The sequence below is a fragment of the Podarcis tiliguerta genome, assembly GCF_965153285.1.
Source record: "Podarcis tiliguerta genome assembly, chromosome: 2".
Classification (NCBI taxonomy): Eukaryota; Metazoa; Chordata; class Lepidosauria; order Squamata; family Lacertidae; genus Podarcis; species Podarcis tiliguerta.
The window spans coordinates 65,606,540-65,622,520 of record NC_139535.1 but is presented as its reverse complement, the minus strand read 5'-3'; the positions used below and the strand labels follow the sequence as shown (position 1 = coordinate 65,622,520).

At 48.3% G+C, this 15,981-nt stretch overlaps 1 protein-coding gene and 1 long non-coding RNA gene across 3 annotated transcripts in view; one reads left to right on the top strand and one right to left on the bottom strand.

The window, feature by feature from the left end:
* Positions 1 to 8,946, bottom strand: part of PITX1 (paired like homeodomain 1) — a 43,698-nt gene extending 34,752 nt beyond the window's left edge. Inside the window, exons 1-2 of one of the 2 annotated variants that reach the window (XM_083428942.1) lie at positions 8,327 to 8,946; positions 5,343 to 5,396 (exon numbers count right to left, since the gene is read on the bottom strand). In XM_083428942.1, the coding sequence (XP_083285068.1) occupies positions 5,343 to 5,388 (46 nt within the window). In that variant the 5' untranslated portion in view covers positions 5,389 to 5,396; positions 8,327 to 8,946. The remainder of the gene's footprint in view (positions 1 to 5,342; positions 5,397 to 8,326) is intronic. The other variant, XM_083428944.1, reaches the window with a different exon arrangement.
* LOC310672181 lies at positions 8,779 to 11,042 on the top strand. The gene is made up of 2 exons (XR_014508456.1): positions 8,779 to 8,906; positions 9,397 to 11,042. It is a non-coding gene; the product is annotated as an uncharacterized lncRNA (long non-coding RNA).
* The last annotated feature ends 4,939 nt before the right edge of the window (positions 11,043 to 15,981 follow it).

Genomic DNA, 15,981 nt, shown 5'->3' with positions numbered 1-15,981 from the left:
CGCCCATCATCTGCGGATCATTATCTGCCTGCATTTCCCCGCCAAGGAGCGCTCCATAAGGAGATCGGCGAAGTCGGTCCAAATCTTGCGCCCTTTTAAATCTGGAAGTCCGTCCCCGTGGGAGGGTGAAGCGGGACTTCATTCCCAGCTAGCCTTGGAGAGGACTGCAGAGCCACGCCAACCAAGGGGCAGCTCTCCGATTCCCGACCCCATACGCGCTGCGAGGTGTAGCTGATCCTCGAAAACCAGTTCCACGGGGACTTACTGTATTTCCAAACCATTTGTTTCGATCGGATCAGGGCGCGAGTACCACGAAAGCCAACTGAACTAATGCTCAACGCCTTTATTGGGGGGAGATAAATGCATTTAAGGATGGGGACGTAGATATAGGTTGAAATCGAAACCTAGGGAAGGGGAACCCTTGCGGCGGAGCGGCGGCTCTTAGGATTTGCAAGCAGCCTGCTTCTTCTTAAAGCCGCGAGTCCCTGCGCGCCTCCCCGAGGCTAATGGAGTCCCAGGGGCGCGGCTCCTCCAGGCCTCTTTCTCCCACTTGCCCAAAGCGTAATAGAAGCGTGATCGCGCCGCGTTGCCGTCGGATCTGCCCGCTCAGCTGCCTCTGCCCTCCACCAACAGCATTGGGCCTGCAGCCCCGCCACCCCGTCTCTGCGGTGGTGGTGTGCTTGTGGTGACCCGGAGGATGCCACGGGGGGCGGGGGCGGCGGGAATCACGCCGGCCCCGTCCTTGGAAGCGGACCCGTGGCCTTTGGGCCCCGCAGGCGGATCCTTCGCCGGCTGGTCTGTCCTAGCCAGGGCGGAGAAGGAGCAGAAGGAGCCTGCCCCGCTCCAGGTGCCCCTAGCGTCCACCACCGTGGCAGCCATCCAGAGCGAGGCAGGTTTTATAGAGCCTTTTATTTTACACGGGACAATAAAACAGCTCCCTGAGCCGTTTGCCAACATAAAAACACCCCCGACGACGGAGGTGCCAATGCAAAGCGGAGGGCAACGCGCTTTGGGCTTGGGAAGAGATCGCAGCAAGAAGGGAAAGGGGGAGCATTCAAGAAGAAGGAGGCACTTTGTTGGGGGGTTCAGGACCCCAGAAACAGTCTCTCCCTCTCTCCGTGGTCACTTGACATGGCTAGACGACGTTTGCGCTCTTAAGCGCGAGTCTGCTTTTATTAAGGGTGTGTTGGGAAAACAAGCAGGCTGGTCGGTTTCCTCGCGCATGGCGGCCCTCAGGGCTGGAGGTCAACTTCTGGCCCTTTACACAAACCACTGCCAGGTCAACCCCGGCGCCCAAGCAGCGTCAGCGCTTGGAGAGGCGTCCCAGAGGTCCGAGGACCAACCCAGGCATGCGGGGGTCGCCCAGGAGGAGGAAATGGAAAGTTACAGGGGCTACAACAATAAGCCACAGGCCCTCCTCCCTCCAAGCGCTGAGGGACTTCCCCCTCTCTTGGGGGTGCACAAGAAGAGAAAAACTAATCTCCTCGCTGATCAAAGCGCATCCTGACACGTACAGCCCAACAAGCAACATCCACTCCGCTGTGTGGAGTTCAGCAACTCCCTCACAACTACCATCACTGCCTTATTGCAATCCATGAGAGGTGGGGGGCTGTGCACGACCCCCCACCTTCTAGCTTTGCCTTGTTATTTGATTCACAGTCATCTTTGTCTTCGGGCAAAATCCCTCCTTTAGCCCCATGACAGGATCCCACTCCCCTCCTTAAAAAAAAAATAAAAAATGCAAGGGGGACATAGTAAAGGTACCCCTGCCCGTACGGGCCAGTCTTGACAGACTCTAGGGTTGTGCGCTCATCTCACTTAAGAGGCCGGGAGCCAGCGCTGTCCATAGACACTTCCGGGTCACGTGGCCAGCGTGACATCGCTGCTCCGGCGAGCCAGAGCCGCACACGGAAAGGCCGTTTACCTTCCCGCTATAAAGCGGTACCTATTTATCTACTTGCACCCGGGGGTGCTTTCGAACTGCTAGGTGGGCAGGAGCTGGGACCGAAAGACGGGAGCTCACCCCGCTGCGGGGATTCGAACCGCCAACCATACGATGGGCAAGTCCTAGGCACTGAGGTTTTACCCACAGCGCCACCCGCGTCCCATAAGGGAGACATACAGCCACACAAAAGAATTTGCTCGGGAGCTTGGTCTTCAAAACTTGCCTCTGGGCGATCTATTTATTCAAGTGACATTCCAGCTTTAAGCTTCAGAAGTGGATAAATTCAAGCTAGAAAACCCAGATTAGTTAAATAAATGGGCGAGGACCACCTACTTTCTCTGTCTCACCCCCCACCCTCTCTCTTCAGACGTGGCAAATGCACTCTTTCGCGAGCACTGGGACCCAGTGTGGGAGCACCATATCAGCGATCTACCTGCACGGATGTGAGAGAGAGAGAGTGTGTGTGGACTCGTGTGGAGCTCTGACTGTAATAGGATGAGGCATCGCGCGCTGCGCAGATGCAACGTCTTTAATATATTACTGTCCAAACAGATGATGGGACTTTAATAATAAGGCAGCGGCCCTGAACTAAACGTTGGGAGAGCTGACAAAAACGCGGGCTAAAAAACAGAAAGCTTAATTTTCCCTGACAGATACAAATGACACCCCAAGGCTTTTTCGAAGAGCAGCAACTGGCTGCCGGAACCGCCGCTGATCTCTCCCGCTCCCCTCCACCCGCCGCCTGAACATGCTTTCCAAAGCTGGGAAGAAAGAAAAGCCCTTCCCTGCCCCCTCCCCCTCCAGCAAAGCGAGCTGGGTTTCCGCTTGGCACCGGGACAGCCGGCCTGCCTGCCTGCCTAAGGCGCGCCTGGGTGACTGCAGGGCCCCCAGGCCGCCAGAGCGCAATGGCTGAGCCTCTCTCGGGGGGCCTGCGCCTCTTGTTAGGATGCTGAGGCTCTCTTGCGTCCTGATCCTGGACGTTTCCAGGAGGAAGAGAAAAGGAGAGGATTGCAAAGCGCGTGTGGGAAGAAGTATCAGATAATAAGAGCATCTGCTTCGCATGCAGTCCCAGGTTCAAGTCCCGCCATCGCCAGGCAAGGGCTGCGAAAGGCCCCTGTCTGAGCCGCTGCCCGGCCAGCCACGGGGAACCTCTGGCCCTCCAGATGTTGATGGGTCCAGACAGCCAGGGGGAGGGTGACAGCTGTACTCCTGCGACATCTGGAGGTCCCACCGGTTTCCTCATCTTTGGAGTAGACAATAGTGGTCTGTCTTGCTATTCGTTTAAAAAGAAAGAGGTCCCACAGTTCCAGTTTCTACTAAAAGAAGCAGCCCTTGGGGCAGAAATACACCAGTGACAGCCTGGCACTTCAGTTTCGGGACAATTACATTGAATCCCATTTTGGACACCGTGAGGCTGAAGGCACGTAGCAGGGACCCCGCCCGACTCAGTGGCTTCTGAGTCGACGCGCTCCGAATCCCGACTCTAGGTCGCACTTCGAGGCGACCACTCATTCCTTGGCTGGCCTGGGACTTTATTGCTGCAAAATCGAGATGCTTGGTTGCAGTAGAACGCGCTGCATTCCGACTTCAGCTGCAGCCCGGTCCTGTGCATGTTGAAGACCCACTGCACGGAATAGGATTCGCTTTCCAGGGGGAAATAAAACACGCATCTAATTTCCCTGTTAGACTGCGCTGGGCACTTACACCAGAGCAGATCTATTGATCTTAGGCGGGCCCCGGAGTCCACGAGCTGCGGGTTGCTGTCTTCTTTAATAGCTCTGACTATCTTCAGAGCAGAAGAGAAGGGAAGTTTCGGAAGCGTCCGGAGGGGCAGGATAAGGAACTATAATATCGTTCCTTAGCTCGCCCCCTCTGGGAACATGCTTTTCAGATTAATTGATGGAGGAAAAGGGCAGGGGAGTTTGTTAACCAGGCTGCTCATATTACTCAGGGCATCTCTTCATCTGAACTTGGTGCGCTTTTTTTTTTCCTTCTTCTTTAGGGCGGAATTAAAAAATATGCCTCTGATCCAGTGTAATCAAAAGCGCAGGAACCACTAGCCTCTCTCATTCGTTAGGGAGCCTTCCCAAGCTGAAAAGAAGCTGCAATCGGAGCCACTCGGGATTGTGTTTCCAACATGTATTTCAAACCCACCCCCCTTGTCCTTGTTTCATTCGAGCAAGACTCTTAATTGCTCGCAGTATTTTGCTTGGTGAGGAAGGGAGGGAGGGAGAGAGAGAGAGAAAGAGAGAAACACTCCCCCCCCCCCCACCAAACGGGACATTTCCTGAAAGGCTGAAGTATTCTAATAACGCACGGGGCTTTTTAATGTGCTCAGAGCAAACCCAGCCAGGAATGTTTCCTGTTTCAAACGACAAAAAAATCAGACAAATAATTACCCTTTGTGGAGAACCAACAAACCCAAGATGCCTTTAAACACAGCTAAATTGACAACCCGGTGACTCTGCTGAGGAGAACGGTCAACGACCAATATTTAATAATTGTAATTATAAACGTTTCAAGAACTTCGTCCGCGCCCGATAAAACCCCCATTAAGAAAAACAGAACCCAGACAAGTGCAATCCACAAGTCAGCTAAGCGGAGCTAACCACGACATCGGCTAAAATCCTTTCTGGTTCTGAGTTTAGCTGCGGATCCGTATTCACTATAGAAAGTTTTATAGGAGTTTTTTTTTTTAAAAAATAAAATAAAAAATCATCATTATAAAACAGTTTTCACTGACTCTCCCCGAGTCGAAACTCTATGGAAAGTGAGCCTCGTAGAAGGCGATCCTGCACACAGTGGACCTGATGAAAACCCCGCTGGATTCCCCCTCCCCCTTGAGATCAAGTACTTGCAGGATCGCAGCACCCAAACAACATCCCCACCTTGACCATGTGTCTCTGGATGTCAGAAAGCCACGGGACTTTATACTTCCAAGTTCTTATCAGCGTGTGCCAGCTCCATCCATTATCTTCCCTGCAGTCATGGGGTCCAGAGAGCAAACAACACCGCAGAGAAATAGCTCAGATAAGGCTGGTGATGCCTTTGCAGTTGTATTTGGGGGAAAAAAACATCCCGCTTTATCTTAACACTAGTAGCAACTTGATGGGGGGTGAGAGTCAAATATTCCCTTAAAGTTTTTTTTTTGGGGGGGGGGGGGGAGAGCCGAGTTAATCAGCAGCACACGCAGAGTTAGAGATAGGGAGGCAAGAGTAAATAAAAGAAACGCGCCTCAATTAGTGCCTATAGAAATCCGCCCAACTAAAAAAGGGCTCAATGGACTTTACTAGAGTATTAAAAGCGACGCGGAGCCTAATGCCCAGGAAGACCCCCCTCTCCCCTCCCCCGCTTCCCTGCTATTCCGAATTTCTCTAGCGAATAGACACTGTCTTACCTAAATCCACATAGGGAGGGATACTCTTGGGCAGACCCAGTTCCATAATACAATCTGTGTAGACAACAAAACACACCGTAAATGAATGGCATGGGGATGCTTGTATGTGTGTATCTATGCATGCATGCTGGAAGGGTGAAACAGATAAGATTTATACCAAAACCACGATTATTATATTTTTAATGGAAAAATCCACACCCAATATTTCAGCTGAATGCCTTCTCTTAAGGGCCTATACCCAAGCCACCCCTTGCAAATAGGGGACACTTAGGTCCCGCTGATTTAGGCACGTGCTTAGCTCCCTTTAATGGAAATCAATGGAGGAATTAGGTTTGGCGGATCACGGCTGGGATTTATTGGGAAGTCGGCTCTACTGTCCCAAGGTATGTAGCTCCCCTCCAAAAAATAAAATAAAATGGCAGCGGCAGTGGTTTGACAGTCACTCTTGGAAAGCTGTATTTTAGCAAAAAGCTGCTTTCCCGCACACTGGAAAGGGAGAATTTATAAAGCGAGCGGATGCAGTCCTATTCCCCACTTATTCTGTGTCCCTCTGAACACGGTGCGATTTACTTCCGAGTAAACATACAGAGTCGGGTTGCATTGGCGCAATCTAGAGCCAAGAGTGGATTTCCTACTGACTTGGACAGGATGCCAACCCCAAATTCAAAACTACAGAAGCTGAATATCCCGTTTTTCCGATTCTCCCCAGGGCTCCTCGTACCTGATGGAGGTTTTCCGAATGGGGAGGGGTGGTGGGGGCAACGGGAGTACGGAAAAGATTAGGAAACTATGGGAATTTGCAGCTGGGCGCTTTCTTATCTTAGCAAGCAATTAAATGTTTAAAAAGCCAAATAAAAGAACATTTCACCCGTCCACATAGTACTGTATTATCCAGACTGGAACTATTAAACAGAAGTAGTTTGCCACTCAATATTAATATGTTTACTCATAAGTAAGCTCCATGGGATATACCTCCCAGAGAATGTTTAGGACTATATCTCAAGAGTGTGTGTGTGTAGATTAAAATGAAAACCACACAACCAACACCTATCTATTCCCGGCTCCCCTCACTGTAATAGTAACAAGAATTGCCAGGGTGGGTAACATGCAAAGAAACCAAAGATATTAGTCTAACCTCAAATTAGACAGGAACAGATTCAGAACCTTGACACAGATGTGTGCACACACATATACAGAAGTGTACATGAGGTAGCTTCTCTCTCTCTTTTGGTGCTACTGCCTTATTCACATTGTTGACAAATGCTTGGCTGATTGTTTTATTTATTTTTATTTTACTCTAATCTACAATCCATTATAAACCCCAGTGTTGTTTGGATTTAAAATGATTATGGGACTGGCACCCAGATTTTGATTTATTTTTTAAAAAAGTAATCAGCCTTGATAGAAATAGAACTTTCTTCCAAGTAAAACTCAAGTCCTGAACAAACATACTTGGATGTCAGTTCTGTTTAAATAATGTAGCCTCTTCTATGCTTTAATACCAGGGTTTACTATGGAAACTTACATAAACTCAAGTAGTCTGCCTTAAGCTGTGCAAGGAGTGCAAAGAAAGCCAAGGAACTAATTTCTAGTAAGAGGAACTAAGGATTATAGTCAGCGTTTAACTAGGGCAGCAATTACTGTACATGGACGGGAAATGAACGTACATGCTTCATTACCAATAATACAAATCTCATTTAGGATTTAAGTCAGAACAGTTTTGATCGTGTATATATTTTTATTTAAATGGATATTTCCAGTTTAATAAAATAGCTTCCATTTAGGTTTTGAATGTGGACAGTTTGATTTCCTGTTTATTTTATTAAACCGTTTGTTTGCAGTTTAATAACTAGAACCAACAGTTATTTCGGTCTATGTAAAAAAAAAAAAGACATCGTCTTTGTAAGGCATCGGGTTTCCTACTTGATTTCTCTTTGGAGTAATGCATTCTTAGTTTTATTTGTTCTTCCTAAAGTCCTCCTAGACTTTTGGCAAATTATTCGAGTTCTGGCGGATAAATCAGCGCTCTGAAAAAATCATTTGGACCTTAAGCTCTTGTCACATGACCTCTAGAAAAATACACCTGTGAAATATTAGGTTAGCCTTTTCAACTGCATATATATATTATAATAATACTTCAGGATCAAGTAGCTGCAGCTATAAAAAGAAAATCGAATTCCATAAAAATATAACATTTATTAGCGACGTTCCGACGTGTTTCTTGTCATGCTGATCCACAACGCGCAGGAGACGAAATTGTCCCCTGCAGCCTTGACACTAGACAGCCCCGAGAACTGTCTCCCCTTGGCAAGTAGTTCTGGTTTGATTTCCATCTTCGCAGTATGCAAAATGAGGTAACCCCCTTGGAATTATATTTTCGGGTATATTTGTCAGATTTGACGAAGCGCAGGAGCCCTCGAGAATTTATACAAGGTATAAAGAAGTCAAGGACTTGCAACTTCAAGGCTAAGCCCAGGCTGCAATTAGGAAAGCCGCGGGGACGGCGGCGACTTCGACGGGGGAAAAGGCCGAGGCAGCCAAGGAGAGAGAGGGCGGGGCCCGGCCGGGGTTGCCCGGCGATCGACAGGATCCCTCCAGGCTGACAAAACCCGACGGGCGATCGGTCAAGGCGACTCCGCCGGACGGAGCGTTCTGCGGGCCAGCAGATAACCTCGCTTTTTCATTCGCAAGAGAAATCCCCTTGGATGTGGGGTTAGGAACTCCAGATTCCGCCCCCCCGCCCCCTTTCCAGATTTAAGCACTGCCCTCTAGAGTGGTGGTGGAGGAGAAGCAAGGGGGTATATAAACAACGTGGGGTTTGGGGCGGGGGCAAAGGGGAAGCCTTCCCCGAGTCTCCCAAAACGATTGAGGGAAGGCTTCGAGCTCCCCTTGGACTACAACAGATTCCGAGACCAGGAGCTCTGTGGAATCCGCAAAGCGGCGACACCGGCCCGCCCCCGCGACCCGAGTAGCGAGGCGCTTACCCTTGCTCGCGCCCCGGTCTTCTGGAGCGCCTCGTATGTTATCCCAGCAGAGAACGGGCTGCTAAAATTAGGATAGCAGCGGCGGCGGGGGCGGCCTCCTCCTCCTCCTCCTCAGCGCGCTCTAAGCGTCCTGCCAGGGTCCATGTCGACTCCGCTCTCCAAGCCTTTCGCGGGAAGCCGTCGGAGGGAGGCCCTTCCTTCCTTCCCTTCAGGGCGCTCCGGCCCAGCAGCAGCAGCCCTCCGCCTCCCGCCCCTCGCCTGCTCTGGTCCCCGGGCCCAGCAGGGAGCTGTGAGCAGCCGGCGCCGGGGGGTTGGCAGGTTTTCTCCCGGCTATCACGCCGGCTCCTTCTGACGTCAGTCACCCAGGGTCCCACCACCAGCACACACGGTCGAGGAGGGGGGGGGGAGAGAGAGACCCCTCCAGACGAGAGCGGAGCCTTCCGCCGTGTATTTGTACCTTGCCCCGCGCCCTCGGTTTCTCTCTCCTACCCCGGCTCCCGCTTCCTGCAGTGCCGGCGGCCTCGAAGAACGTGATCCTTCCAATCCACCCCCCTCTTCCCGAAGGGGATCACCCTTTCCGGTGCGTGTCTGCCCTAGCAGAGGGCTGGTGCCAGTTGCCGAGGAGGCAGGAGGCGGCAACGGAGAAAGCTCCCCCTGCCTTTATATATATATATATGAAAGCTAAGAGATCCTGGAAAGAGGAGGGCAGGTTTGTTGGCCCACCTTTGGCTGGGGACCCTGCCTCGCCACGCTTTGGCAGAGAAGACCTCCTTCTTGCAAAGGCGACCTCCTTTATCGCTTGTTATTCGGCCCCCCTCCTCCAGCAAGTCTCCTTGATTCCCCCTCGCCTATTCCCCTTTCCCCAATCAGGAGCAAAACGCGGAGGCCCCGAGCGGCCCTGATGAGGCACAGGGCCTACAAATTGGCTGCCTTCGTTTCCTTCTCTCAAATTGCCCCCTTCCACCCCTTGCAGCCCCCACCCCCAGCCGCCTGCTCGTTCCTTACTCGCCACTGCCAGCGACAGACAACATTAACATTTCCTTTTTCCTTTTTCTTTCCTTGCCTTCTAGGGGATGATTATTATGGAGACCCTCACCCTGGCAGTGGATAACAAGGTCTTTGCCTGGGGATTTACAGGAGCAGGACTCCCTTCTCTTGCTAGGCCTAATCCTCCAGTTTCTCAAGTTAGCAAGGCCTTTTATTAAATCGCTGAATAACAGGATACAGCAACACACAGCCGAAGAAAGGACTAATAGGCCGGCGGGGGTCGGTGTGGTGGATTGGTGGGGGTGCGTAAGAAGTGTTGCTAGCTTGCTGTTTCCTTATTGAAGCAAGAGCAAGAAAGCTCACTCCATCATCCCATTGTGGCCAAGGCAGCAATCCTAAACTCATCGCACACATCGCTTCCTTCTGCATAGGCTTGGCTCAACCTCCCCTATTTCCTGGGTTGAAGGGGACAGTGGTGAAGAAAACTATACCTTGTTTCCCTTTTCCTTTATGGAGGCAGCTTAAGAACGATGGTAAAGTTGGCAGGGGGTTGGTGGGGAGAGCTTAGCCTGCGTTGACAAAATGGCTTTAAGCCTAAGAGTCTTCCACTCCCCTCTTTTGGAGCTGATGATACAAAGAACCACCAGATTCTAGGTTTTTGTACATAAATCATATATCTTGGCCTTGTGAGATTTAAGGCAAGGCAACTTCGGTCAAGTCAAGACTGACCCTCCTGAATTGGGGGATGCAGAGGAGCTAGGGGCCTGTTTGGAAAACAGGGTGGTGTGGGGGGCAGTGGTTTAGAAAAGTTGTTGCAGTTGAGAACCTGGATTCATCACAAATCTGATTCTTAAGAACAGGTGTGCACAATGCAGTTTTTGTGCCAAACCATTTTAAGTGCAGATGATGATGATGATGATGATTTTCCTGCCTTTCACCTTAGGCCCCAGGGCAGGTTACAATCAAAATACATAGTTCATAATACACACAGTTCATAATACGCACTACAGTCTTCAAGATACTTGCTAGGAAGTAGTGCTATTGAACTCTGCGAGATGAATTTAGGATAAGGTTACCAGATTTTTTTCAATGAATTCGGGGACACTTTTCAGCTTCAATGGATTTTGTATGGGGGCTGATTTGTAAATCCGGGAAGTGTCCTCCGGGAAACGGGGACGTCTGGTAACCTTAATTTAGGACTTGGCGTAAACGTGTTTAGGATTATGGGTGGACTAGTTTCCTTCACTAGCTACTTAATTAAAAATGGATTTAAAACAATTACACCCTTATCCCCAAATTTGTTGTGTCAACCATGATGCCTGCATTCCTCCAGAAAGCCATGGCAGCAGAAATGTTTAGAAAATGAGGTAACCAGCAAGCAACATACTCCAGTCTAATTAATGCACGAAGGGGTTAATGCCATAGAGTATGCAGTCCTACCAGGCATAGCTATGTCACTTCCCCTCACCTTGGGAGGAAATAGGTAATCATTTCTATTGCCCCTAGTCTACCTGAGAAACTCACTGTGTGAGGAGGTTTGAACTGGTTGCTGCAGCTCAACTGCTTGGCTCTCACCAGCCACTCTTGAGTTCCTATACCAATAATCTAGGAATTTTTACCACTTTGTAACTAAGCTAAGTTTTACTGCCTGTGCAAGTTTTCTGACTGATGTATGGAAAAGTACATGAACCAGATATTTGAAGAGTTTGTAAATAAACCAATTTTTAACTTACCAAACGTGTGGTCTTTTCCTATGCTGCTGGAAGAGGGAACTTACTTGAAAGGGCATAGTTTAAAGGTCTAACAGCCTATATTTCCACACTTTACTTGCTGCATATTTTGTGACTTTAAATCTCTGCTGGGGTTCTCTCACGAAGCAGTAATTTTCCCAAACTTGGATTTTGGCCTCCAGGAATTCTCTCATTCCCTGCCCCCCCCCAAACAGCATAGAATTCGTAGTGGTCTAAGTGGACTAATTGCAAACTAAAATACCTGTATTTAAGAACTCTGAATCCATTATGTGGAGACAGGCTCTTGTGACATCAACTGGATTTATTTCCACGCAAGCAAGAATAGAGTGTTACTGCTGTTACTTCTATTCTTCTTTGCCCTCTGTTCAACAGAATATGGATTTAAAATCAGACTTGTTGAAATTAGTGGGGCTGCCATGCTAGGTGAAATCTATCCACTCTTCACTGAAATTGGAAAAACTGGACTGTTCCAATCACTGGAGTGTGGGCCCATTTAAAGAAGTAGGAGTTAGTGCACATCATTGGCACAATCCAACACAGAGTTAGGTACACATAAACCCATTGAAATCAATTAGTTAAGCATGCCTAAGCTCATGCTGAATCTTTAGGATGAAGGCCTAGTTTAATTTACTTCTAAAAACGGAAGGCTGCAATCTTCTGTTCACTTACCTGTGAGTAAACATTATTGATGTCAATGGGACTTGCTTTTGAGTTGATGTGTTGATTGTACAGTAAGACTGCAATAATATGCATATTTACTTGGGAGTAAGTCCCATTGAAGACATGCACGAGTTGTTGTTGTTTAGTTGTTTAGTCGTGTCTGACTCTTCCCCATGGACCAGAGCACGCCAGGCACTCCTGTCTTCCACTGCCTCCCGCAGTTTGGTCAGACTCATGTTTGTAGCTTCGAGAACACTGTCCAACCATCTCGTCCTCTGTCGTCCCCTTCTCCTTGTGCCCTCCATCTTTCCCAACACCAGGGTCTTTTCCAGGGAGTCTTCTCTTCTCATGAGGTGGCCAAAGTACTGGAGCCTCAGCTTCACAATCTGTCCTTCCAGTGAGCACTCAGGGCTGATTTCCTTAAGAATGGATAGGTTTGATCTTCTTGCAGTCCAATGCATGAGTTACTTCCAAGTAAATATGATTGGATTAAGCTTGTATGTGTAATTGGGCTTTGATTTCTTACTTATTTTAATATAGTAAGATAAGGCTTTTATCTGAAATAAGTAATACTGTACATTAACTGAATAGCAATTCTGAGAAAGAGGTGGTAGAGAGATACTATGATACAAGAGAGGCAGACCCCATCTGTACTACACATTGAAAGCGGCATCATAACACTAAACAGTCATGGCTTCCCCCAAAGACTCCAGGGAATTGTAGTTTGTTGAGAGTGTTGAGCTTTGTTAAGAGACCCCTATTCACCCCCCACCCAAGCTACAGTTCCCAGAGTGGTGTTAACAATCCCTATTCCCAGAGAACTCTGGTCTCTGAAATAATCTATATGTATATCTTAATGACTGCATCTTTCCATCAGGTCTAGACATTTGAGCTTGCAAGAGAGCTGCTTCCAAAGAAGAGAACTGCACCTTTAGAGTGGCAGAGATTTGTAAGGAAGATTTTGAAGAGATTTATAGTACACGGTCTGGGGCATATTTAGTGTAAAGCTAAGGGTACACATTAGGGGAAAGTAGTAGAGCACAAGCTGTGCATGTAAGAAGTCCCAGAATCAATCCTTGTTGTCTCCTGATAGGGCTGAGGAAGACTCCCATCTGAAATAATAGAGAGCCACTGCCAAACAGTGTGGACAATACTAAGCTAGATGGACCAATGGTGTGACTTGATATAAGGCAACTTCCTATGTCCCTTAGTTTCATGCTGTCTTGTAATTCTGCATTTTGATTGTGGAATACAGCTCCAGTGAAACACAATCTTGGAACATAGCTGTCAAGTGTCCCTTATTTGAAGGGACAATCCGTTATTCCAGCACCATGTCCCGCTGCTGTCCCTTATTGATGGATGTCCCTTAAATGTCCCTTAAATGATGTCCCTTAAATTTCAAAGGAATCAGCTCCTCTCCCTCCCTCCCTGCCGGCCAGGGAGGAGGGAGGCTCTAACTGTGTTGCTTGGCTGTGTTGCTCACCCAATAAGAAGTCTAAGAACAACTGGGGGGTGGAGCTTGCATGCCTTGTGTGTGGCTAGTTAATGCAAGCTGAGGGGGTTTTTGAATGCTGGATGGCATTTTGTTGCACGTGCTGCTGCAAACTTTGCAGTGCAAAGCCAGGCCGGGGAGCCATCTTAAGCTGAGGCTGCATAGGCCTTGTGGTGCATGTGATTCAGATTCTATTCAGTTGAACCTCTGGTTACAAAGTTGGTTGGACAGTGTTCTCGAAGCTACGCAGCATGAGTTTGTCCATACTGCAGGACAGGAAGACTGGAGTGCCTGGAACAGGAGAGGCTGCAGGTCCCTTATTTTGGCTGCAGGTCCCTTATTTTGGCTGCTGGTCCCTTATTTTCAAATCTGTAAGTTGACAGCTATGTCTCGGAACTGGGTCTGGATCTGACAGTTACGCAAGATACATTATGGAATTCAGAGGGTAAATAAACCAAGGCCTAGCTAAGCTGGGAGTCCTGTTATGATGCAATCACTGGGCAGTGCTTTCCTATGGAGAATATGAACAGGACTTCTGGAAAATTCCTTACAGTGCAGCCGCAGCAAGGGGAAAATTGGCCAGGTTCCAATTCTGGACAGCTTTAAAATACCGTTGTATAACTAAGGAGAGCAGAATGAGTACATTCTTCATTCCAGGTGTATAGAATTGATGGGCTAGGAAAAAGATGGCTGCTCCTTGGAGCCTGTTTATCCAGAAGAAGAAGAGTATGATCCAGAAATAATAGGCGTAACAAGTTGTGCCCTTTATTTATTAATTTAATATTGATCACAGTCTCCAAGACTGTAGAAGCAGTATACAGTACTCACATTTGCTACTACTTCTTCCTTTCTTCCAGCCAGGATGTTGCTAGATACTGAAAGAATTCAGTTTGTATTCACAAATTTGCATATAGTTTGTTTATGCTGTTTCTTATATGTAGCTGCCTCTGGGAAATTAAGAAGAAGGGTGGCTAGGATTTCATCAGCCACCTAGAAGCAAATGTTTTAAACGAAGTTGGTTTTTTAAAAAAAGGAAGGGCAGGAGATTTGAAAGCAGAAAGGACACAGGGCTTGGACACCCACAACCACTTTCTAACAATGTCCCTGCTTCCTTCCTTCTCAAGCACCCATTGCTGCCTGGGCACTTAATATCCCAAGGAGGGAGTAAGTTTTTCAGTTTGCATGCAAGAAAGGGCATCTTTTGGAGTTTCTCAAGCACATCACAGAGGTCCATGAGGAAACCTCACCTGAGCTTCCCTCTTGTTCCGCATATAAAGCAAAATGAGAGTATTCAATATGGAAAGGATCATAAAGATAAATAGCATTAAATGAGGAACAGTCCAACTGCACACTCACCGTTTGTTCAACAGGGAAAGAGTAAATGGAATTCACATGCCAGGCGTTAGCCGATTCTTAGATGGTATGATCATATTAATGTTAGTATTAGTATTTATGGGTTGCTTGAGCTTTTCAAAGGGACTAGTAGGGTGGGGTTAATATGGGATGGCTGGCGCACACGCGTACACACACACACACACACACACACTGTGTGAGACATTTTGGCACAAGAGCCTACCCAATACAACAAGGTGATATGAAGGTCATAAAAACTCATTGGGGAGCTCATAAATTAATGCATTTTACTGGTTTAATGCAGGCAACTAACAATGTGTTTCCTGTTTGGCTGGGAGTCCCCATTGCACTGTGGCAGCTGTTTTAAAGGGGATGTGAAATTAAAGAGAGCAAAAGGCGATTGTCCCTAAATCAGTGCTTAATAGAGTGTTATTAGGAAGTCTTCTTTTATTCGCCCCCCTTTCTTTAAACTCCACTCAAACGGATCATACACAGACATCCTCTAAATGGAAAAGGAGAAGGGGGCACTTCCTGGTGTGGGTTGGATTCCCAGGAATGTGGTGAGAATGAAAAGCCACCAGGAGAGAAACACCCCAGAAAGTTAGACAGAAAACAATAATTACAGCCTATGTACCCACCTCTTCTCCTTCACTCTTTACTTAGATTGAGATGATTGTCTGTATAGGTGATGCGGGGTGTATGGGGTGTTAGGGGAGGGGTGATTTAGGGACTTCCCCTGAGTGCCAAGACAGGCTTTGGCGGATTGAGAAGCTGGTTTCTGCACATGCTGTAGAGGGAATTGAGGGGCAGGTGGGGCTTGTCTTCCTGGAAAGGTAGCTTATCCAGGAGAAGGAAAACTCTAATCCTAACCCTCCTCTGCTTTGTGGGACATCTTCAGGAGAAGAAAAGGCTAAGGAGTAAACCCTACGCCAGTGGTTTTCAACCAGTGTGCCATGGCACCCTGGGGTGCCTTGAATGAGGTGCTGTGGGCAACACTGGCCTTCTTTCCTTCCCTCCCGCCTCTGATGCCCTCTTATGTCTCTGATTCCCTAAGGCTTGCTGCACAGCTGTTTGTTGCAGCAGCCCTGGCTATAAGCTCTACAGGTGAATGGTGCCTCTGGGAGGTACCAAAAGACCAGGGACAGCAGCATTAGCTGCCCAGAGGACTCCCAAGGTGAGGGGAGAGAAGAGGAAGCTGAGAGAATACAGTGGTACCTCGGGTTAAGAACTTAATTCGTTCCGGAGGTCTGTTCTTAACCTGAAACTGTTCTTAACATGAAGCACCACTTTAGCTAATGGGGCCTCCTGCTGCCGCTGTGCCGCCAGCGGACAATTTCTCTTCTCTTCCTGAAGCAAAGTTCCATTGTCTCTCAAGACAGGTGGATGCTAACCAGTAGGTGATGTGGGCGGAA